Source organism: Rhipicephalus sanguineus, chromosome 3 (assembly GCF_013339695.2).
Source record: "Rhipicephalus sanguineus isolate Rsan-2018 chromosome 3, BIME_Rsan_1.4, whole genome shotgun sequence".
NCBI classification, from domain to species: Eukaryota; Metazoa; Arthropoda; class Arachnida; order Ixodida; family Ixodidae; genus Rhipicephalus; species Rhipicephalus sanguineus.
This window is the reverse complement of record NC_051178.1, coordinates 215732051-215752622: the sequence shown is the minus strand read 5'-3', so window position 1 is coordinate 215752622 and position 20572 is coordinate 215732051. Positions and strand designations below refer to the sequence as shown.

General features: G+C 50.0%; 1 protein-coding gene across 1 annotated transcript in view; it reads right to left on the bottom strand.

Moving 5' to 3' along the window:
- The window catches only part of LOC119388279 (uncharacterized), a 406814-nt gene that overhangs the window by 110989 nt on the left and 275253 nt on the right, over positions 1-20572 (bottom strand). Inside the window, exon 2 of the mRNA XM_037655960.2 lies at positions 112-395. Within this exon, the coding sequence (XP_037511888.1) occupies positions 112-395 (284 nt within the window). The remainder of the gene's footprint in view (positions 1-111; positions 396-20572) is intronic.

Below are 20572 nucleotides of genomic sequence, written 5' to 3'. Positions count from 1 at the left end.
ACAAGGAACTTCCCTTTATTAACGCAAGCTTGCGGGATTCGGGAAAACTGGCGCGCAAGAAGATGTTTTAGCTCCCCCTCCGAATGAGGCGGCGCAAAGAAGGCAACCGACCGTTCTGTCGCCCAGCTGTCGAATCTTGCAGTGCAGGAAGGCCGACTTGCCCAGCTGTGCGGTGACGTTCCGCTCGGTGCTGTTGTCGAAGCGGGGCCTGAAGTGGGGGTCGTCCCAGTACGCAGTCGGCCGGGACGGAGGCTCGCCGCTGCTGCCTCCCACGCCAGTCACCAGCGACGCGATGCCTGGCGGGGGAGGTGCGGACGCCGACACTCCTGAAGTCTCCCGCCAGTCGCTCGGCGCTGAACGAAAGCTGTGCTCTGTCCGGGTCACCTCGGACGCCCCTGCGAATAAAGAGAGGAACCGAATGTCTCCTCAATGATCGGTCGACATCCTACGTTAAATTCCGCACTGCACGCAAACATTGATGCAAGTGTCCTGAGGCATGGCATATCTGCACTGACCGTACTAGTATGCCACACATGGTCACTTCTTCACGTTCTGGTTAATCCTCTATATGTCAGATTCACTTCTAATCAAATACATTCACTTAAGAGCCTTCTCCTGTGAACACTTTGAGCCCAGTTGGATATAATGGTTAGTAACAAGTTGAAGAAAACGAAGAAGCAAGAAAACCAAAGTATGCAGATGCTGCATGCTTGGAAGGTGCGAGTTTCGACTCTACGTTGGCGGCGAACTCCATCACTGCAGCGGCTGGTGCTGCTGTCGGCGTGATGTCGTATTAGGCACCAAATGACCGCAGCTCTAAAGTACGGGAGCGGGCCGAAAACGAAAATTGTAGCAACACCAGGGGAGCCTAAGCAATGCGATTGCTCGAGGCTCAGCAATTGTACGTAACAAGGCATCAAAAAGAATTAAAATTGTATCGTCGCCAGAAGTTTACCTGCATAGTCGGATTGTTATCGAACAGGTCCTGAAGCGTTCACGCAACAATACACTCGAACCCGACCATATGGAATTCTGGTAAATCGAATTATCCTTTATATCGAACTGTTCTAGAAAACGGTAGTGTTTTACCGTATATGCGTAGGAAATTTTTCGGCTACATCGAACAAGAGTAGCCGGAACACTTGATATATCGAATATCGTGCAGCGCGAAACGCCCCAAGAGGTTGGCTTTCCCTCATAAACTTTTGGCTTTTCCTCACGAAAGGAGACTTTTCCAATGCATTTGGGAGAGTGAGAGGTGCGATTAGGAGGCTGATTCGCGGAGCGAGTAGAAACTACCGCTTGCCACCACGTGCTTTCCGCCACGATTCGTCGCCCTTGCGCCGGCGACCCGTCGCGCGGAGTCGCCGTTCTCATCACCGTTCTAGGGTGCCTTGACGCCCGCGCGCTCTGCTGAGGGTGAGGACAGCAGCGTCGTCTGCTTCGACGGCCGCCATTGCGTCTCCCGCCGCATTAGGCAGCATGCGAAACGCGCTACACAACGCTCTTGCGGTGCGCAGGTACTTCTGGAAAGAAGTGCATGCTAGCGAGCTCTTTATGAGCGAAGCTTTTTAGGCCCGCACCCCGCCGTCGCCGTTCGAGCTCCCTTCTGTTAAGCATTGCTTTGGGTTGCAGTGACCGGTGATTCAAGAGGAAATGTTTAGGCCATGAGTGGTTTCGCTCTAGCGCACCAGAAATTCGAGGTTAAAAGAAATAAGCTCTGTGCACAACTGGTTATAACGGTCGTCTTCACTTTGACCACATTTATCGTGGATTGTGAAATTACAACCATCATTCTAGCGCACTACGTGCGCTTTGTCGAAGGTAGTAGCAGACGCTCTCCCCACCCAGCGCCGGCGCAAGAAGACAATGAGCGCGCGCGGCGTTCCGTCGCGGCTGTCGAAGCTCCCCGCCGCATCACCGCCGCACCCCTCTCCCACCTCTCTCCCTGCGCTGTGCGCGCCCCACTCAATCGCTCAGTCATTCGCGCCACCGAGCACAGCAGACGCTCTCCCCACCCACTCCCCTCCCTACCGCCTCATAAAAGCCAGCAGCGAGATCAGGCGCGTAGTCGTTTGCGTCCCATTTCTAAGGATCTTCGCTCATCGCTGTTTTATTCGTACACGGAACTGCTAGTTTTTATTTTTCTTTTCTTTCTTGAAACTTAGACAGCTTTTAGTGCTATTGTTGCCTAAATGTTTATTAAGGGAGCATGTAATTCATGTAAGCTGACGGCGTGTGCCTGTGTTATGCGCTAGAGGTAGCCATAGACTCTGTTATGTTGAAAACAAATCGTCTTCCTTACGCCGGAAACGACAGAGTTAAGTCTAAAGCCTTACTTAACTTTCTCGTAAACTCTGCATTACATATACAGAAATAATCGCTTAGTGTATTTATATACATGTCAGCAGCAGCAGTCGTATATGTATCTTCACACACGCATTTTAGTGCTGCGAAGCTACCTCAGCGCGATTAAGGTCGATTATTTTGCTAAGTTTACAAACAATATACTCGTTTATTATAAATGACGTATCATACGCAGGATAGATGGCCGAGGCGCAGTATGTGCAAATATCCTGCTAAAATGAAATGAGAGATTCTTTATCGTTATTATTGCTGACATTTCTTGCTCACAATCTGTGGCCACATTTATATCGGCACTCGAGTTGCACCTTGAGTCCTTATCAAAACGATGATACGTTGTTGTGTAGTATGCCATAAAACTTTGCATTCGCGCAGTATCTATGCGTTTTTCCTGTTGTACCTCCAGTTTCTTTTTCTGTATCTGCAGCTTTTTTTTTTGCATGCCCAATTGCATGCACATGTTATTGAGTGTTACCAATACTTAACTGAATGAATAAGGCGCAAACGAGATGAACACAAGAAGTGACATGGACGAACGCCTTCTCTTCTTGTGTTCCTCTCGTTTGCGCCTTATTCCTTCCGTTACACATGTACCAACTAGCCCAACAAGAAGTTGAACTTGTTTACAATATGGTTTTGCATTTTGTGCGGCAGATCCACTGCGTCGTATATTTGACTCTTTTATTAATAATAATATCTGCGGTTTTACGATCCAAAACCACGAGATTACTATGAGGCACGCCGTAGTGGAGGACTCCATGAATTTTGACCATCTGGTGTTCTTTAACCTGCACTGACATCGCACAGCACACGGGGCTCTAACATTTCGCCGTCTCCGAAATGCGACCGCCGCGGCCGGGATCGAACCCGCCACTTTCGGGTCAGCAGCCGAGCGCCGTAACCACTGTACCGCCGAGGCGCACGCTCTCTTAAGGCGAAAACCTTCAATGCCTCATCAAACCCAAAATTTGACCGTCGGCATTCCGCGGCGTCGGGGACGAGTGATGCAAAAAATCATCGTCACGTGATGACGTCACCATGTGACGTCATCACGATGTCAGAAATTTTGGCGCGACGTCACATGATGCCGTCGTCATATGACATCGTAGCTTGGTTTAAAGTGGGCAGATTACGGAGGCAGTGCAAAACCAGGTGAGGTGCCTCCGATCCTGGAGGCAATGCACAACTACTCTAGGTGCGCAAAGCTTTCGGACGGTTGCGGGCAGGATCAATACATCGACTGAGAAGAAGAAGAAGATGGCTTTCGCTTTCGAGTCGTCTTAGGTGAACGCGTAAGGGACCCTGCGATCCTTTATCAACTGGTTTTCCATGTGGTACTCATTGTACAACTTGACTTTGCTTCATGTATTTTTACTGACATAGCGTCTCTATACTGTACGCAATGCTGCCCCGTCTTCTTTGTATACACGCTTCGCCAGTACTGTTTGTATGCGCATTCCTGTATGAGCCTTCATGGCTTACATTTTTAATAAGTAAATAACAAATAGATAAATAAATTATGCGTGCTCGAAGATTTTAAATACTGAATGCGCGCGTGTGTAAATGCCTGCCGATCCCCCTATTAATATCCAGTGTACAAGTCATTTATTTGTGCGCATTAATGCTGCGCTGACAGAAGCAATTACACAAATAAAGTGCTCTATGGCAGAATTTGCTCAAGACTGCCACTCAGTGGCGTAGCCAGGGGGGGAGGGGGCACACCGGGCCCGTGCCCCCCCTCCCGAAATTTCTTTTTGCCATAGCATACAGAGCTCAAGATTACACTCGATCACACTTGCCTGCCCGCCCCACACTTCAGATCAAGGAGGTGTCCCCCCCGAAAAAAAATTTCTGGCTACGCCCCTCCTGCCACTAGCCTCTTCACGTGATCGGCAATGATTAAAAAAAACATGGCTGATCCCCCTTTCATAGGAATCGGTAAACACGAAAGTGAAACGCGTCTTCACCGGGGTAATCGAGTTTTTATTGTCCATTGTTTCGCCCCAATGAAGGGCGAATGAATAAATGCTATAGCAACCAATTCCAATGTCACGCGAAGAACGGCAAGCAGCTCAAAACTTAGAACGCGCTCTAAAGCAGAACGAATGAACGCACGAAAAGAACAGATATAGGACGAACGCGAACTAGCAACTGTCACAACTGTTACTTCTTCAAAGGAAACTTGCGCTGAAAGCACAAGACGTACAAACCGACCGATAAGCCCGCGCGCATGAGAGACACCCCCTATAAGGCGCGCTCACATCGTCGGGGCGACGACCTTTAATGAAGCGCACCCTCCACGCCATCTCGCTAGTGATAACGAGAACACGCTGAAACCACCGAGCTGTGAGTACCGCGAGCGGTAAATGGTGTATATAAATAGCTTGCCGTTTAGTAAGCTGAAGGACGTACGCTCTGTGGCCGAATGGTTTCGCGCTGCGGAGCGAGGGGCCTAGGTTCGACTACCGACAACGGAACGTTTAGTTTTTGTAGCGTTAGCTACACTTGTCTAGCCGGAGCCGATTTCGCCTTGAGGGTCATGAGCCGTGCTGCGCATGCGCGAGGATCAGCGATGTCACACAGCTGGGTCACCGGAGCTGGAAGCTCACGCGCTGTCCGACACCGCCGCGCGCGGCTCGCCGCTGCTGGTCTGCGCGTTCGGGAGGAGCCATAGACACAGTGGCGCCGGCGCGCGCGCATCTATTCGCCTTCGCTGTGAAGTCGCCGTCTGACACTGCGCTGGGACCGCTTGATAGCGCCTCTGACTGGCGTTTGCAGGTGGGTAAAGCCATGGAGAAGGAGAGTGCAAATGCTGCTCGACGGCGCAGAAGAGCCGAGAAGCTTCTGTCATCGGATCCCGAAGTAGTTGCCTGGAAATTAGCGGTTCAGCATACGAAGAATGAACAGAAGAAGGCTAATAATCCTAGACAATCTGCAAAGCTAAGAATAATCAGCTGAACCTTTGCTAACGCTACGTATATACTGGCATAGCCGAGCTAAGCCACTGCAAGTCTTTTTCTTTACCATTTGTTAGTGTATATTTTACAACGTCATATCCGTGACGGAAATCCGTCAGTAGAGCCGTGCTGGACCCCGGCATAAAACACTTTTGTGTTAAAAGAAGAACTGCGTAATGATTTAAGACAGGACGAAAAGATAACCTCGAACCACAGAAACAGTGAAGAATACAAAAAAATTTAACTGCACACATATGTACACGGGCATCACACAACACAGAAGGCGTACTTAAACCAGGGAAAGGAATATAGAAAACAAGAACCCGCCGTGGTTTTCTAAAGGTTATGGTGCTCGACTGCGGACCCGAAAGTCGCGGGATCGAATCCAGGCCGCAGCGGCCCCATTTCGATGGAGGCGAAATGCCAGAGGCCAGTGTATTTAGATTTAGGAGCACGTTAAAATATATACGGTAGAAATTTCCGGAGCCCTCCACTACGGCGTCTCTCATAATCATATCGTTGTTCTGGGACGTAAATTCTCTCAAATTATTATTATTAGAAAAGGAGTAGCATATCATCTGCAGATAAACACGCATAATATATTCCATGATACATTTCACACCAGAAAAAAAAGCGACAGCAAAAAAAAAAATTAAAGGCGGATACAGGACCAACCAAGTGCAGTAGGGAATGTTCACGAAGTAAAATGCAGGATTCATGCACACGTGAACCAAAATCTTGTAAGCATACAGATGATATCAGCGTGCGCATTTTCTTACGCAAGCTTGACGCTGGCAGAAGTTTTGTTCATTCGAAATACCAGCTGGAAACTTACGCTGCAAATGGATGATGTGTTCGTGGGATGCCACTTGTCATGTTTGATTTTTACTGTCCAAAGAAGCCTTCTTTTCGGGTCTCTTGGAAAACGATACAGCTTCCAGTGTTCTTGAAATGATTGATGCACTGTGGCACGCAACACCTGACCATGGTGACGGCTGTGAGCGCATAAAACTGGACGGAAATGAGCACCGACCTAGCAACAGCGCGCACGCCACGCACAAGTGACCCGGCGGAGGAGTCAAAACGGCAGCGGCGCTGCCGCTAAGGCCCAGGAGGCGGCACCTGCCCTTTCGAAAGCTGACACCACTGTAAGCAAGAGCGCGCGCATCGAGGCATTCCGTTCGTTTTGTTAACGCGATGGATGTTTTTTCCTAACGTGATGCAAAGCTAGAGATAATCAATACTGTGGAACGTGAGGAAAAGATTGCTTACGTCGGCGCTGCTTGCAGCATCCCAAGAAGCAGGCTGACTACATTGGAAAACAAGGGCGACAATAGCGCCACGACAGACTATGGAGATTGGGAGGCGCTATTTACATCGATACCGTATTTTCTGGTGTATATTCCGCCCCCGTGTGCAGCCCCGCATGCCCAACTAGGAACCGCGCAAAAGGACAAAAAAAAAAGGAAAAAAAACACGTATTGCCTTGAAGGCGTGTTTCTTGCAGTTCATGAAGCGGTGCCATGATGCCAACTTGCGCAACAAAATTGGCACCTAAAACGTGATAATTTCAATAAAAGCTGCATATCGAATTGCCGTATATATCGAACTAATTGCCGTGTTCTTTTTTTTTTGCAAGTTTGATATATGCGGGTTCAACAGTATTTGCTTTTTTTCGTGTAAAAAGCTCGCGAACCTTAATGTCAAGGTCACAGAACTATGGAAATATATTCTTCGGATACACATATACCGTGCGCGTCATGAAAAACCTCGCGACCATTCCACTCCGGGACAAGTGGAGCTAGCTCTGCACTCGGTCGCTCCAAAGTGGCTCCCGCTGAAGCCTCGTGCACCACACGTGGTGTTGCACTGCCTCCTTGATCGGCCCAGATTCGACTGATGTCAATTGACGATGCCATAAGAGTTGCTGCTGGGCGAGCTGGTCTTGAATCATGTACGACAGCGCAAAAGTGGCAAGTCAAATAACCATTAGAAAGAGAAGAAGAACACAGTGACGAATGCAGAAGGTAGCTAAAGCGCATGCGTGCAGCAGCTACGTCGCAAGCATAAAAAGAAAGCTATACTTGCTATTGCATAAATAGCGAGATTAAGGTCCTAGGTAGAAGTGCTTATACTTTGGGAAGAGAGCTGCTGGAAGCTCATCACAATAAAAGCAAGGGCACGAAGTGCATTAGGGACACTTGTGTGTATTTATTCGATAGTGAGTCTAGATTTCTTTATTTCTAGCTTGCGACGTAGCTGCTGCACGCTTGCGCCTAAAGCCTGTTTCACATGCAGCGATTTTGCTCCAAGAGCGGAGCGGCTGCCGTCGCGGGAGCCCGAAAACAGGTTTTAAGGGCGACCAAAGGACGCTGCGATCTTCTTCGCAACATTTGGAAAAATTCGCTAGCGGCAGAGCGTCTGCCCAAGGTCAACCAATGGGGGAGCAGTGACGCGGGGAGCACGTGACTGTAGGGATGGAGACGAGAGCAGCCGCGCGCGCCGGGAGGAACTCGCTCCGACTCGGTTTCCTAGCAGACGACATTCGCTGCAACGAGCTGGCAGTGTAGAAAACGCCGTTCTTTTCCTTTTGTTGTTCTTTACTGCGCTTCCATCAAAGCAGACAAATCGTTTGCACGTGTCATTTTGTTCTTTTGTATTTTTATCGAATCGTGACACCAACATAGGTCCGGACAGGGGGAACCTACGACACTCCGCACTTGTTCGCAGTAGACGTTTCAGTTTTTTTTTTACTACTCTGGTGCAGCACGTTCGAATAGTTTACTGTTTTCTTTTCCTTTTTTTTTTAGTGGTCACGTACCCCGAAGACGACAAATGCCGCCGCCTCTTTACTGCAGAATGCCCATAGGCAAAAAAAAAAAAAGAGACGAGCTCCTTCACAAACCCACAATGTCGTCGACTGGGCCGCTGGCATCTGCTTGCCGGCCCATACGGCGCACCAACGCCTTGCGGCATTCGAGACCAAAAGCCACCGAAAGCCCTGTGAAAGCTTAAAACCCCAAAAACAAATTCTTTCTTTTGCTTTTCCATGGCCAAGTGTATGTGCGTGCAACATGACTTGGGTGGTAAAAAAAAGAAAGCTGGAACAGAAATAAACGTGACTACTGAAGTTGTTTAATTGCACTCTGATACACTGCACATTTTCATCATTCAAGGTTTAGGCGCGTGAAAATCGATCACCGAAGTAGAAGGCTGGTGAAACTTGCAACCCAAGCGCACCAAAGCAAGCGAGCCCGGAGAAAGGAAACCCGCGGATAACGGGCGCTTCCCACAACCATCACTGCGCATCGCAGAGGCGCGCGCCGCGCAAAAGCGGTGCATGTGAAACGAAGCCGCGTCCGAGCGTCCTGCTGCCGCTCGATCGCCGCGGGCCCCGCCGCTCGGTCGCTCGCATGTGAAACAGGCTTAAGGGGTCTACCTTCTGTGATATTTTCGGACAAATCAATTGATGTTTACGCTCGTCCTGTGCACTGTGTTCTTGTCTTTTTGATTTTTCTCTTACTTCCCGCTCCTGCGCTAAAAAATGCCGTATGTGATGACGTTGTCACGTGACGTCATGATGACGTAGCGTTCGGCGTCTTTTGACGTCACGACGTCATCGCTCACTAAGAAAGGGTCACGTGGGTTTTTCGTACCCGAACGGACACTGGGCGCCGCAAAATAAAAAAGAAACTGTTGTGCCATCTACAGTTCAGCTTAAAAACTGCCCATCGCGTGAAGTGAGGGCGAGGAGGAGGGAAAGAATCCGTCAGATCCCACGCACTGTGGGAATCGATGCAATATGCGAAGCAGCCAGCAAAGAGCTGCGTACAGTACTCACGGATTGAAACGTGACATCAATTTTTTAGTATAACGACTTGTATGCGCAATTGCTCGAGATAACCACGTCATGTCGCGACGAATGTATTCTCTAAAGATAATGTTGGCTCTGATCTACGCGTTCGAGTCGAAATTACGACGACATGACCTAAACTGAGACGGTAGAACCAAAAGCATGTGCATTACTTAGCCCTAAATTGTCCCATTTCAATCCGTGAGTACTGTAAGTACATCGCCTTGTTTGCCTTTGATCCAAATGAAGTCATTCATGTTATGACATCTAGTTCACTGTATAGCGCATGCATGTTTGTCATGCATTCATGCATGCACAATCTCTAATATAATGAAACGTATATTCTGGTATATGCAATGCATGACTTGTCGTTTATGTTCGTCACGCACTCATGTCATGCCGTACCAATTTTGGTGTATATCCAGTTAACGAAACGTCCATGAGACTCGTATGTAAATCATGCCCTACACGACATGCATTTCATGATTGTCATGTTACCACCTGGTATTTATGTCCGTCGTACAGTCACGTCATGCAGTACCAATTTTGGTGTATATCAAGCTAGCGAAACGACCGTAAGCGCGCCATGAGCATGACATGTAAATCATGCCCTACAAGACATGCATATAATGATTTTCATGTTGCCGCCTGTCACTTATATTCTTCATACATTCACATCACGCAGTACTGCTCTTGGTGTATGTCAGGCTAATTAAATGGCCGCCAGCAGCCTACGAGCGTGGCATGTAAATCATGCCCTACACGACATGCATGTCTTGATTGTCATGTTACCACCTGGTATTTATGTCTGTCGTACAGTCTCGTCATGCAGTACCAATTTTGGTGTACATCAAGCTAGCAAAACGGCCGCGAGCGCACCATGAGCATGACATGTACATCATGCCCTACAAGGCATGCATATCATGATTTTCATGTTACCACCTGTCGTTACGCTCGTCGTACAGTCACGTCATGCAATACCAAATTTGGTACATATCAAGATAGCGAAACGGCCGCAAGCGCACCATGAGCGTGGTATGTGTGTCATAGCGTACATGACACGCATGTCATGATTTCATGTTACCACCTGTCATTTATGTTGGCCATAAAAAAATGCGTCGTCGTAGCAATTTTCTTATATATCCCTATAATTAAACGGTCGCGAGCGCCCCGAGACAATGTCATGTATATCATGCTGTACATGACATACGCGTCATGATTTGCATGATAGGACCTGTCACTTATGTATGTCAATCTTGTCACGCCGTACCAATTTTGGTGTATATCAAGTTAACGAAACGGCCGCAAGAGCACCAAGGCCGTGACACGTAAATCATGCTGTTCATGACATGCATGTCATGACTGTCATGTTATGACCTATCATTTTGTTCGTCATACAGTTATGTTATGTTGTGCCATGCCAATTTTGGTATATGTCCCATTAACGGAACGGCCAGGAGAGCACAATGTCGTAGGCAGATAGATAGATAGATAGATAGATAGATAGATAGATAGATAGATAGATAGATAGATAGATAGATAGATAGATAGATAGATAGATAGATAGATAGATAGATAGATACGCTTAAAGTCGCATACGTTCGCTAAGAAATGCTTTGCATTTAAGAAATTCGGCAGATCCCACGCAGCGTGTGAATGGATGTTATGCGAAGCATGTGCGGGATGGTGAGTGTGGCGTAATTTTTCACATTGAGCGAAACATTACGGAATGACGCTAGAGAAATGTGGAAGTGGTATACGCACACTCATATGGTGAAGAGTCGCATATGTATTATATAACCAGTTCTTTACAGTTGCGTAACAATGCCAACAGCAACATGGGTGTTATCAGCACCAGACGCGGTAAGCTGATATGTAGTGCCTATATTCTTCAATACTGGATATCGCGAATCCGAAAAAGGCAAAGAAGGAACACAGGCGTACAGGACTGCAGGCGTTACTCTCAACTAAGCTTCGTTCAGAAAAGTTTCCCTAGATATATACACAGCCGAGTGGCACACGCAGGTGCACTGCACGTACGTTACAGTCACAGTTGCAGTTATTACAGTTGCTATGCGTATACTTGTCCGTTATGACGGAGAACGCACGCACGTTTCCTGAACCCGTGTGCATGTGTGGAAGGGGTTCTTGACAGTTCTTGAACAAGGTCATCATCACCGTGATCAGTAAGCCCCAGCAGCTGGTCCGGACTTGTCAATCGGATGCGTTCGTGATTGCAGCTACGAGGGATCTAAGTGCAGTGAAGTGCGAGGTATAGTACAGCTGGTGGAAATCCTGGATGCCTCTTACGATGAAATGATCTATAATGCCCCCTGTTTTGGACGTCGCAGCGAGGTCTTTTGATGCCCTGTCCACATCCAAGCCGTGTTTCAAGCAGTATAAGGACTAGCCGTTGTTGGGTCTTGATAAATCAATGTTGAAGTCACCGGTAATGATGAGACGCCTGCTTGTATCGGCAAATTTATTCTGGGAAGCATTGATCCCGGTTTTTGCGTAATCCACGTGGTCCACGTTGCGGACTACGTGGACGAGTGGATGATAGTTGAGCGTTTTTCGTGAGTGTTCTGTCTTCAGCTTCCTCACTTTCCTTGCGTCCGCCGCGGTAGTGTAGGGGTTGCGATGCTCGGCTGCTGACCCGAAGGTCGCGGGCTCGATGGCGGCCGTGGCGGTGGAATATTGATAGAGGGAATGTTAGATGCCCGTGTACTGTGCGGTCTCGGTACACGTTAAAGAATACAAGATGGTCGAAAATTTCCGGAGCCCTTCGCTATGGCATCTCATAATCATATCATATTAGCACTTTCCTTGCGTGTCAGTATGTTCGCGGTTACTGTCTTGGATGAGACTGTATCACCTGTGGCCCATACCGCATAACATGAACTCTGGTATGCGGGTATGTGCCATACATGAGCGAGAGAAAGGGTTTCATGACGTACGCGACAGGTATTTTGCGTTATTCATGTCGTGTTCGTCATGCACTGATCCCCTGCTATGCTATTTATGTATATTAGAAGTTATGGAGACGACCAGGAGAGCGCCCAGATGTAGGCGGCTAGATAGATAGATAGATAGATAGATAGATAGATAGATAGATAGATAGATAGATAGATAGATAGATAGATAGATAGATAGATAGATAGATAGATAGATAGATAGATAGATAGATAGATAGATAGATAGATAGATAGATAGATAGATAGATAGATAGAAACGGCCAAAGTGCCTGGGTTCGCTAAGAAACACTTCGCATTTAAGAAGGGGAGATGGCGCCACTGCATCACAAATGAAGGTTTACTTTCCTGCCATGGACGCCGAGCAGGCTGCCCATTTGGCACGCCAGCGTCGGCCAAGGGCAGGCAAATCACTGCTCGCTTTCCCTACAACTTTCGCGCTGGGTGCAGCTGCGTACACTTTTTAATTTCTTCCCTCCGCCGCTTCCCATCCCTCGGTATCCATACCGTTCGTTTAACGGACCGTCGTTGGTCTGTCCTACATATTAATGATGACTGAAACGCGCGAAGAAAGAAACTGGAGCCCAAGGGAAACAAATCATTGTGCAGGTGTTGTAACTCAAGCAAGTGCCTGGATGTACTTTCGTCAGACAAATGAGCCGCAACGCGCAAGTACATATGTTTGAAATAAATAAACCCTCATGGGAGCACTTTTGTCTTTGTATGTCTGTGTCAAAGGCGCGCTGACTTCGTTTTTACGTGTTTCTCAGACTAAGCATCCGCAACTAGAAATCCTCTTGCCTTCGGCATCATTTTCGTACTAAAACTCAGCAGCACGAGCCTCTTCTGAACATGACATATTACATCCGAGATTTACAGCGACGACCAGGACCATCGTGGGCCTGGATATCAGTAAAGCATTTGATAATATGTCCCATGCCACTGTACTCGGCAACCTGGTCCAAATGAACGTCGGCAGTCGCACTTACAATTACGTCAGAACTGTTCTGCGTGAATGCACGGCCGAGCTAAACCTCCGCGACGCTAAAAGCGACAAAATCACCTTCGGGAGACGGGGCACTCTGCAAGAAGCCGTGTTATCCCCGTTCCTCTCATCACCATGCGTGGTCCGCTCTCACACTTGGATCCAATCCCACACATTATGCAGTCCCTGTATGCGGATGATAATATCATGTGGACTTGCGCAGGCTGAGATGGGCAAATCCGCGACGCACTGCAAACATCAGCCGACGCTGTGTAGGAGCAGGTACAGAAAATTAGCCTTAGTTCACACACAAAAAAGATCCGAGCTCTTAGTGATCAGAAGCTCAAACAAGGGGGATTACCCCTACGAGGAAGCGCACTGTGCGATAGACATCACAGTAAACGGAAACCTTGTCCCTACTGTTTGCACAAAAGCAGGCCTTAGGAATGCTCATACGGCATAACACCTATAACACACAAGCTTTAAACGATGAAAAAATCCGTAAACAGGGGGTGGGTGCTCGAGCCGACGTTTCGAAAAGTGGACTTGTCTTTTTCATGGCTGGAACTTGAAGACAAGTCAACTTGTCGAAACGTCGGCTCGAGCACCCACCCCCTGTTTACGGATTTTTTCATCACAGCTTCCATCTTCCACTTCCTGCCGTTTTTAAGCTTTAAACAAGCTACAGACAACCGTGCAACAATACTTCTAAGGAGAGTGTCAACTAAAAAAGTACACCATCTGCCGCTAAAGGGGACCATGAGGCGATGCGAAGCAGCGTTTCGGCATGTCGAGCCCGCGCGTTTCATCCGTAGCAGTTTCCCGCCGACCTTGCCGTTTGCGCTGGGCTTCCCTAGCCCGGAGCTCGGGGTCCGCTTGCCGATGTTTACGTTCCCCTTCGGCGCGTCGAGCGTTCCACTGCTCCACCCACTGCTTCCCGATCTCGGCAGGCGTTAAGGTATTAAGGCTTACTCCGACGTCCGACGCGAGCGCCCGCGAGGACGTTACGTTTCGTCACGCCGAACCGGCGACGCTACGCCAGGCGCAAATCGGTCTCCGCTACAGTCGAGCCGGCGCCGGACGGCGCATCCCCGCTCTGCGAGGCGGGCGCTTGTGAAGCCACCGGAAGGTCCCCTGTTTGTCCCGGAAGCTGGCGTCTTCTGTCCGTCTCAGTCGCGCAATTCAAATATTCTCGGGTGGCAGCTGTTGTTATGATCGTTTTAGGGGCGAAGCTCCTTAAGGCGGCACCCGTTCGTCCCTCGTAGTCGTCGTCGTAGTCCGTAACAAGTCTTACGCTTTGACCTCCAAGGTGGTGCCGGTGGGAGATTTCTCCTGTGCGTTGTTGAACAATAAAAAATTCGCAGCGTGCGCGTTAACTAAAAGCCGAATTCTTCTGTCTCTCATTCCCCATTAGCAGCCATTGGCATGTTCCAGTAGGAAACGTTAGTAGAAGTAGAAGTGTAAGTGTTAGCTAAAAGCCGACTTCTTCTGTCTCTCATTCCCATTAGCAGCCATTGTTTACCTCCAAGGTAGTGCCTGGTGATATTTCTCCTGTGCGTGATTAAACAATAAAAATTTTGTTCAAAACGCCGTTGATTGATGAAATAAACCAACGAAAGACGCCAGATGTTTTGTAAAAGCAGAACGAAAGAACGCCAGATGTTTTTCTTAAAGTGTAGTAGTAGTAGTTGTATGTAGCCACCTCGCCCGATCGTCAACGGGCGAGGTGGACCGGCAACGGCGCGAGGACCCTGCCGTACGAGAGTTAAATCACACTAAAAGACATACTTTGCGGGCGATACACTCTAGTGAGCTTTCAACTTTTCGTCTTAATGTACATGATAAAGAAATTATTTCTACGAAAAACGCAAGGCACACCTTGAGCAATATATTTGGTTTTGGGACGCTAAATGGAACCATGAGGCGATGCGAAGCCGGAGCACTTGCACGATCGCGTTCCGTTGGCTTTCGTTGGGCATGCTACCGACCTCGCGTCGTGGAACGCGCGTCCTGTCTTCCCTCTAGCCTTGCCTTTAATTCGCACAGGGCGAGCGGGGAATGCGGTCGCTCTTGGCGCTCTTTCGCTCGGGAGCGGACTTCTTCCTTGCATTTCACCGATCACAAGTGATAATGAAGGGACCACGTAAACCAACAGCACAATAAAAGTTTGATGTTTAATATATACACGATGTTTCACACTCTTTATATTATCTACTGGGCGCATTTCACGGAAGAGTTTCACGGTTTACAGATGATTCCCTCCGTAGCTTCGCCCCACTCATCATCATTTACCCCGTGGATATGCTGTGATTTTTTTTTTATTTTTTATTTTTTCAAACTCTGCTATTACGCCTCAATTTAGACGCCGACGAACGCTGCACGAAAGATGACAGACGCCGTGCCGACACCGTTCGAATAGACGATTTCCGCAGCGGCGCACGGGCGCTGCCATGTTTGATCACGTGATCGTAACTGGCCTTCCCCCAGCCATTTGCCCCAGCCTACGCATTGGGCCAGCGATGCGGCCGTGGCCGTACCACACAAGCTGGTTGCAGCAGGGTGTAAACAAGTCACATGCTTGCGCAGCAAAACATAGTTCTACAAGTAATCGCCTCAAAGTTGAAAACGTTGAGACATTTGCGTTTGTTTGGTACGTACCACGCCACAACGATAAGCGATATGTTTAATCTACTTCGTATTTATGGTGTATGCCTTTAATTGTTGTATTAGCAACCGCCAGTAGCTGGGGTTACAAGCCAACATGGCAGCACCCATGCAGACGCGACAGCCCGCTTCGATCCGAACTGGCGCTTGCTTCTTGCCCGTTGTCCTCGCAGCAATAAATGAATGGCAAAATCGGCCATCGCTTTGAGTCAGCTCACGCTGGAGAAAAAGCGTCAGGTATGCTTTGTCTTTATTATTGCGATCAGCTGCGTTTATTTAGCCATGCCTGCTAAGCCTTGCCTCCGACAATATGAGAATCAATCTTGGAAACACTGCAAAATACCGACGAGAACATTACTCTCGAAGCTTCAGGACGCGAATATAAAGCAAACAAATGGGTAGGTTTTGAACTTACGGGCCACACAGCGCAGGACGACGACGTGATCAATTCGAGGCGGAAGGAAACTGCATCCACAGGTGCCGCCATGTTTACTTTTCCGGCGCTACCGTCTGCTCGCCTTTACTCGCGTGCGCGCAGACGCTATGGGAACGCCGAGCCAGCGCCTCCTCTAGAAAGATGCCTGCGACGTCGCACGCTTTCCCATGGGGACGGGAGGTTCCTCGTAGTTCAGTGCTTTCTCCGCAAGGAGCGCTCGCAGCTGACACTACTACTTCCGCTGGATTCGGAAGTGACGCCATCGCAGCCGGCAACACAGCCGCTTGGCCGCTTCGGCAAGCATTGCCTCCGGGATGGCCGTAGGCAGTGCTTTAATCTCAGAGGCTGCAAGGTTTAGAGCGGCCGTTGCAGCGAGCGCTCGCAGCCGACACTGTTTGGGGGAGCGGAGGAGGAGAGAACAGGAGAGGGCCGGGAACCAGCTCTTCGGCTCACGTCGCAGGCATCTTTCTAGAGGAGGCATTGGCCGAGCAGACGACGCGACGCGGATGGAGGCATATTGAGGAGCGCTGCGAAAGGCCACGGCAGGGGGATGGCCATGAAGACGGCCACGGTAGGGGGACGGCCACAGTGCGGTAGCGCCATCTAGTTTTCATTGAACAAACCAGCTGCGGAAAATCGTCTATACGGCGGAGTGCTGCAACGTACAAAATGCGTAAGAAGTAATGCAACTTTGAGGTACTTACGCGTGAAATGTCTTCCCTGACGGCTTTTCCGGTCAATTCGTACAGTTTACTGCGCTACAGGCAGGTATTTCTTTAAAAAGAAGATAAAAGCTCTCTTCCGGGACAAAAACTGCGGCTTCCGGTGGCTTCACGCGCGCGTGCTCGATGCGCCATCCAGCTCCTCCAAGTGGAGATCAGTGGCTCCAACGCGCCGGCGCGCCGGTGCGATCGCCATGGCGATCGCATCTAGAGGAGCGCATGCGCAGTAAAGCGAAAAACGCCCTCGCCACCTGTCGGGAACCGACGAAACAGCCTGCGAAGCAGGTTTCTGTACAATAGAGTCCGGCGCGGCCGGCGCGAAATGCAGCAGGATCTATTCGGCGCCGAGCGACGCCCTAGCGCGCCAGCAGCCGTCGGCCGCGTCGGCGGTCAGCCGACGCCGGACCATAGATGGCTGTTTTTTGCTGACGTAACGTTGCCGTGACGCGCGCGCGCGCTCGACGACGTTACGCTGGAGTATATCAGAGCCTTTACTGCAACTGGCGCCAACGTTGACTTTGGAACTCATGACACCGGCGCAGCCGGCGCACTGACTGAGCGTGTGTACGACCTAACGCGAGCCTTTTATCTAAACGAGGAGGGGGAGTGGAGAGGGGAGAGGGGAATTGGAGAGGGAAAGGAGGAACAGATAGGGCGAGTGGGAGTAAAGAGGGGGAGTGGAGAAGTGTGTGGAGAGGGTTTGCGCATGTGCAGTAAGGGTGGTTACGCCGCACACCACCGGATTGAACTCCGCCATAAGATGCTTCGCATCTAAAATCCACGCATCTTCATGGAGTGAATCGCGACGACTGGGCTAAGCACTGGGTATCGTATGGGTGAGTACCCGTATGTTACCCGAGCGTTGCCCCATTTAATTTAAATTGAGTGACATAAAGTGACATAAAGAGTCGACGACAAAGCTAGGCCGTAAGGTCCATAATGTCTACGTTGAAGTCGCTAACTAATATAAAGAGTTGGTGCTTGCAGGTGTTTTATATCGGTCTGTCACAAGTATGATTGATGTTCGTCTATTCTAAACCTTTTAGATGCGAAGCATCTTATGGCGAAGTTCAATCCGGTGGTGGTGGTGGTGGTGTGCGGCGTGAACACCCTTACTGCGCATGCGCATACCCTCTCCACTCAACCTCTCCCTCCTCCTCTCCACATCCCCTCTCCATCTCCACTTCCCCTCTCTCCTTTCCCTCTCTCCCCTTTCTCTCCCCACTCCCCCTCTGTTACGAAAGCTTCGATTACAATTAAAACAAGAAGTTTATTTACAGAATTTACAACTGTCTTGAGACGTGATTCTTCGTTCGTCGCTCGAAAGTCTCTGCCTCGTCTTCGAAGTTCGCCCGCACCGGCCACTCTCTCACCCTCGTGGTATTTCTCCTGGTTTGCTTCCATTTTCACTTGTTGAACGCCACGTGCGCAGTCCAGATGCCTTTCCAGGAAAGCCCCACAACCCCGTCGCGCGGTTTCTGCCGTGCCTGAGAGGGCGGTGTGGTGTACAGTTACGTTGACAGGAGGGAAGGACTGCGGGCCTGCGGTGGGGGGCCGTGAGAGACGCTTTACGACCCTGTAGAAAACAGACTTGTGTCCCAACGCTGAGATGTTTCGTCTTTGGAGACCCAGCGGGAGGCTACTGTTGGTTGGGGGCCCCGCGTGAAGCTACGGGAAATCCTTAACATACTCCCCGCCCAATGAGCGTAGCTCATTGACCTCGAGCCTCTAACAGATGAATAAGTTGAACAGGCCGTCGTACGTTCTTTCCCCCAGGCAGGCGTATCATGCAGGCGCGGGTGCGTCCATCGCGTCCCGGAAAAACTTCAATAATCCTGCCAACCTTCCACGTATGACGTGGGTGAAAGTCATCATGTAGCAACACCAGGTCGCTGACCTGCAAGTCACTTGCTGCTGCCGGCGTGGCGTGGTGATGTGATCGTAAAGAGCACAAGTACTCTGCTCGCCAGCGCTTCCATAGTAGATCAGATAATTTCTGGCGATACTTCCACCGACGCACTAGTTCGTTGGCGTTATAAGCAGTCGGTTGTTCTCCGCGAGTCGACAGGTCGGTGACTGTTTCCAAATGGATCGCTCTGGTGACAGCGCATGTGAGTAGCAAGATGTAGGACTTGTGTATCTTGCCATCAGTTTTCGTGAGCACTGGTCCGGCGAAGTCGAGGCCCGATACCATGAAAGGTGCCGCTTCAGATACCCTGTCTCTAGGCAGTGGCGCGACAGGCTGCGTTGCAGCCTTGCTGCTCATCTTCTTGCACACAAAACAACGGTTCAACACCTTCTTTACTGCCTGTCGAGCTCGAACGATCCAAAACGTTTCTCTTAACTGCGTCAATGTGTCCAAAAAGCCAGCATGCAGCAGCCGCCGGTGTTCGTTCCGTATCAGGAGCTCCACGAAGTGGTGTGACGCGGGCAGTACGATGGGGTGCGCCGTTTTATAGGCCAAATTCGACTTCTGCAAACGCCCCTTTAGCCGCAACAATCCGCTGTCATCGATGAACAGTTCCAAACTTTTGAGGTCTGGCTGTTGTTTGAGGCGGCTGTTTGACTCAACGTTGCCCCGTGTGTCACCGAATGCTTCCCTCTGCACCTGTCGGGTCAGATGATCCCGCGCTTCCCGAATTTCTTCAGCACTGAGCGCGCCATTTCGCCTCTGGGCGCCGTGTTTGCTGTTATGCGTGAACCGACGCACCCAAGCTGTCACTCGTAACAAACGATTCAAGTCGCTGAAGCGCTCGATGTCTATGAGAAGTGGGGGGGCAGTCGCGCAGACACTACCCACTGCCGTCTTTGTCAACCTTCGCTTTTCGTGGATGATTTCTGCGGGAACGTCAGCAACTACCTTGTTAGTTTCCAAAGGCCGGTCTAATGGCTTCCAAGGGAGGTTTGACTCGTAGCGGCCGTTGACAAAGTTCAATGAATGAAAATCTTGCCTCACGTGTTCGTCGTCTCCCGATGGGCCGTCCTTCGTCGAGATGCCGAGGCTCTCTAATTCCCAGGAGGCTCGGAGCTCGTTGGAAAGGCTGGACGCCGGCTCTACCACCCCGGTGCGTAGGACGGCCACCGTCGAGCAACACACGGTCGAGGCCGCCTGCGGAATTGGGCCCTGCAGAGTCCATCCAAAGTCAGTGTTCAGAGCGACCAGCGCTCCCTCAATAGCTCGCACTTCACCGCTCACGATACGCCAATAGCTGTCGGCTCCAATCAGTATCTCAATGTCGCTGCGGTCACCGCGGGTTGGTGATATCGCCACGTCTGCCAACTGTAGAGCAGCTACTCCGGGGAGGTGATGCACGTCGCTTGGTAGTACCAGTTTGTCGGAGCAGATCTCCTCGACCTCGAGCGCCTCAACGCAATGCTCCTTGCGGCTGTACTGGCTCCGAAGCCACACTCGAACTAGGCGTCGCTTGCTCTTCATGACGTTAGCGGCCCCACCGAACGGATAGATAGTCACCTCTTCGTCGCCGATCACCTCCAGGTTCAGTTCTCGAGAGAGGCTCTCGGTGACGAATGAGCGCTGGCTGCCCCCATCAAATAGACAGCGCGCCAGGCGCTTTCGGCAGGGACCGTCGACCCATACTTGCGCCGTTTGCAGAAGAAC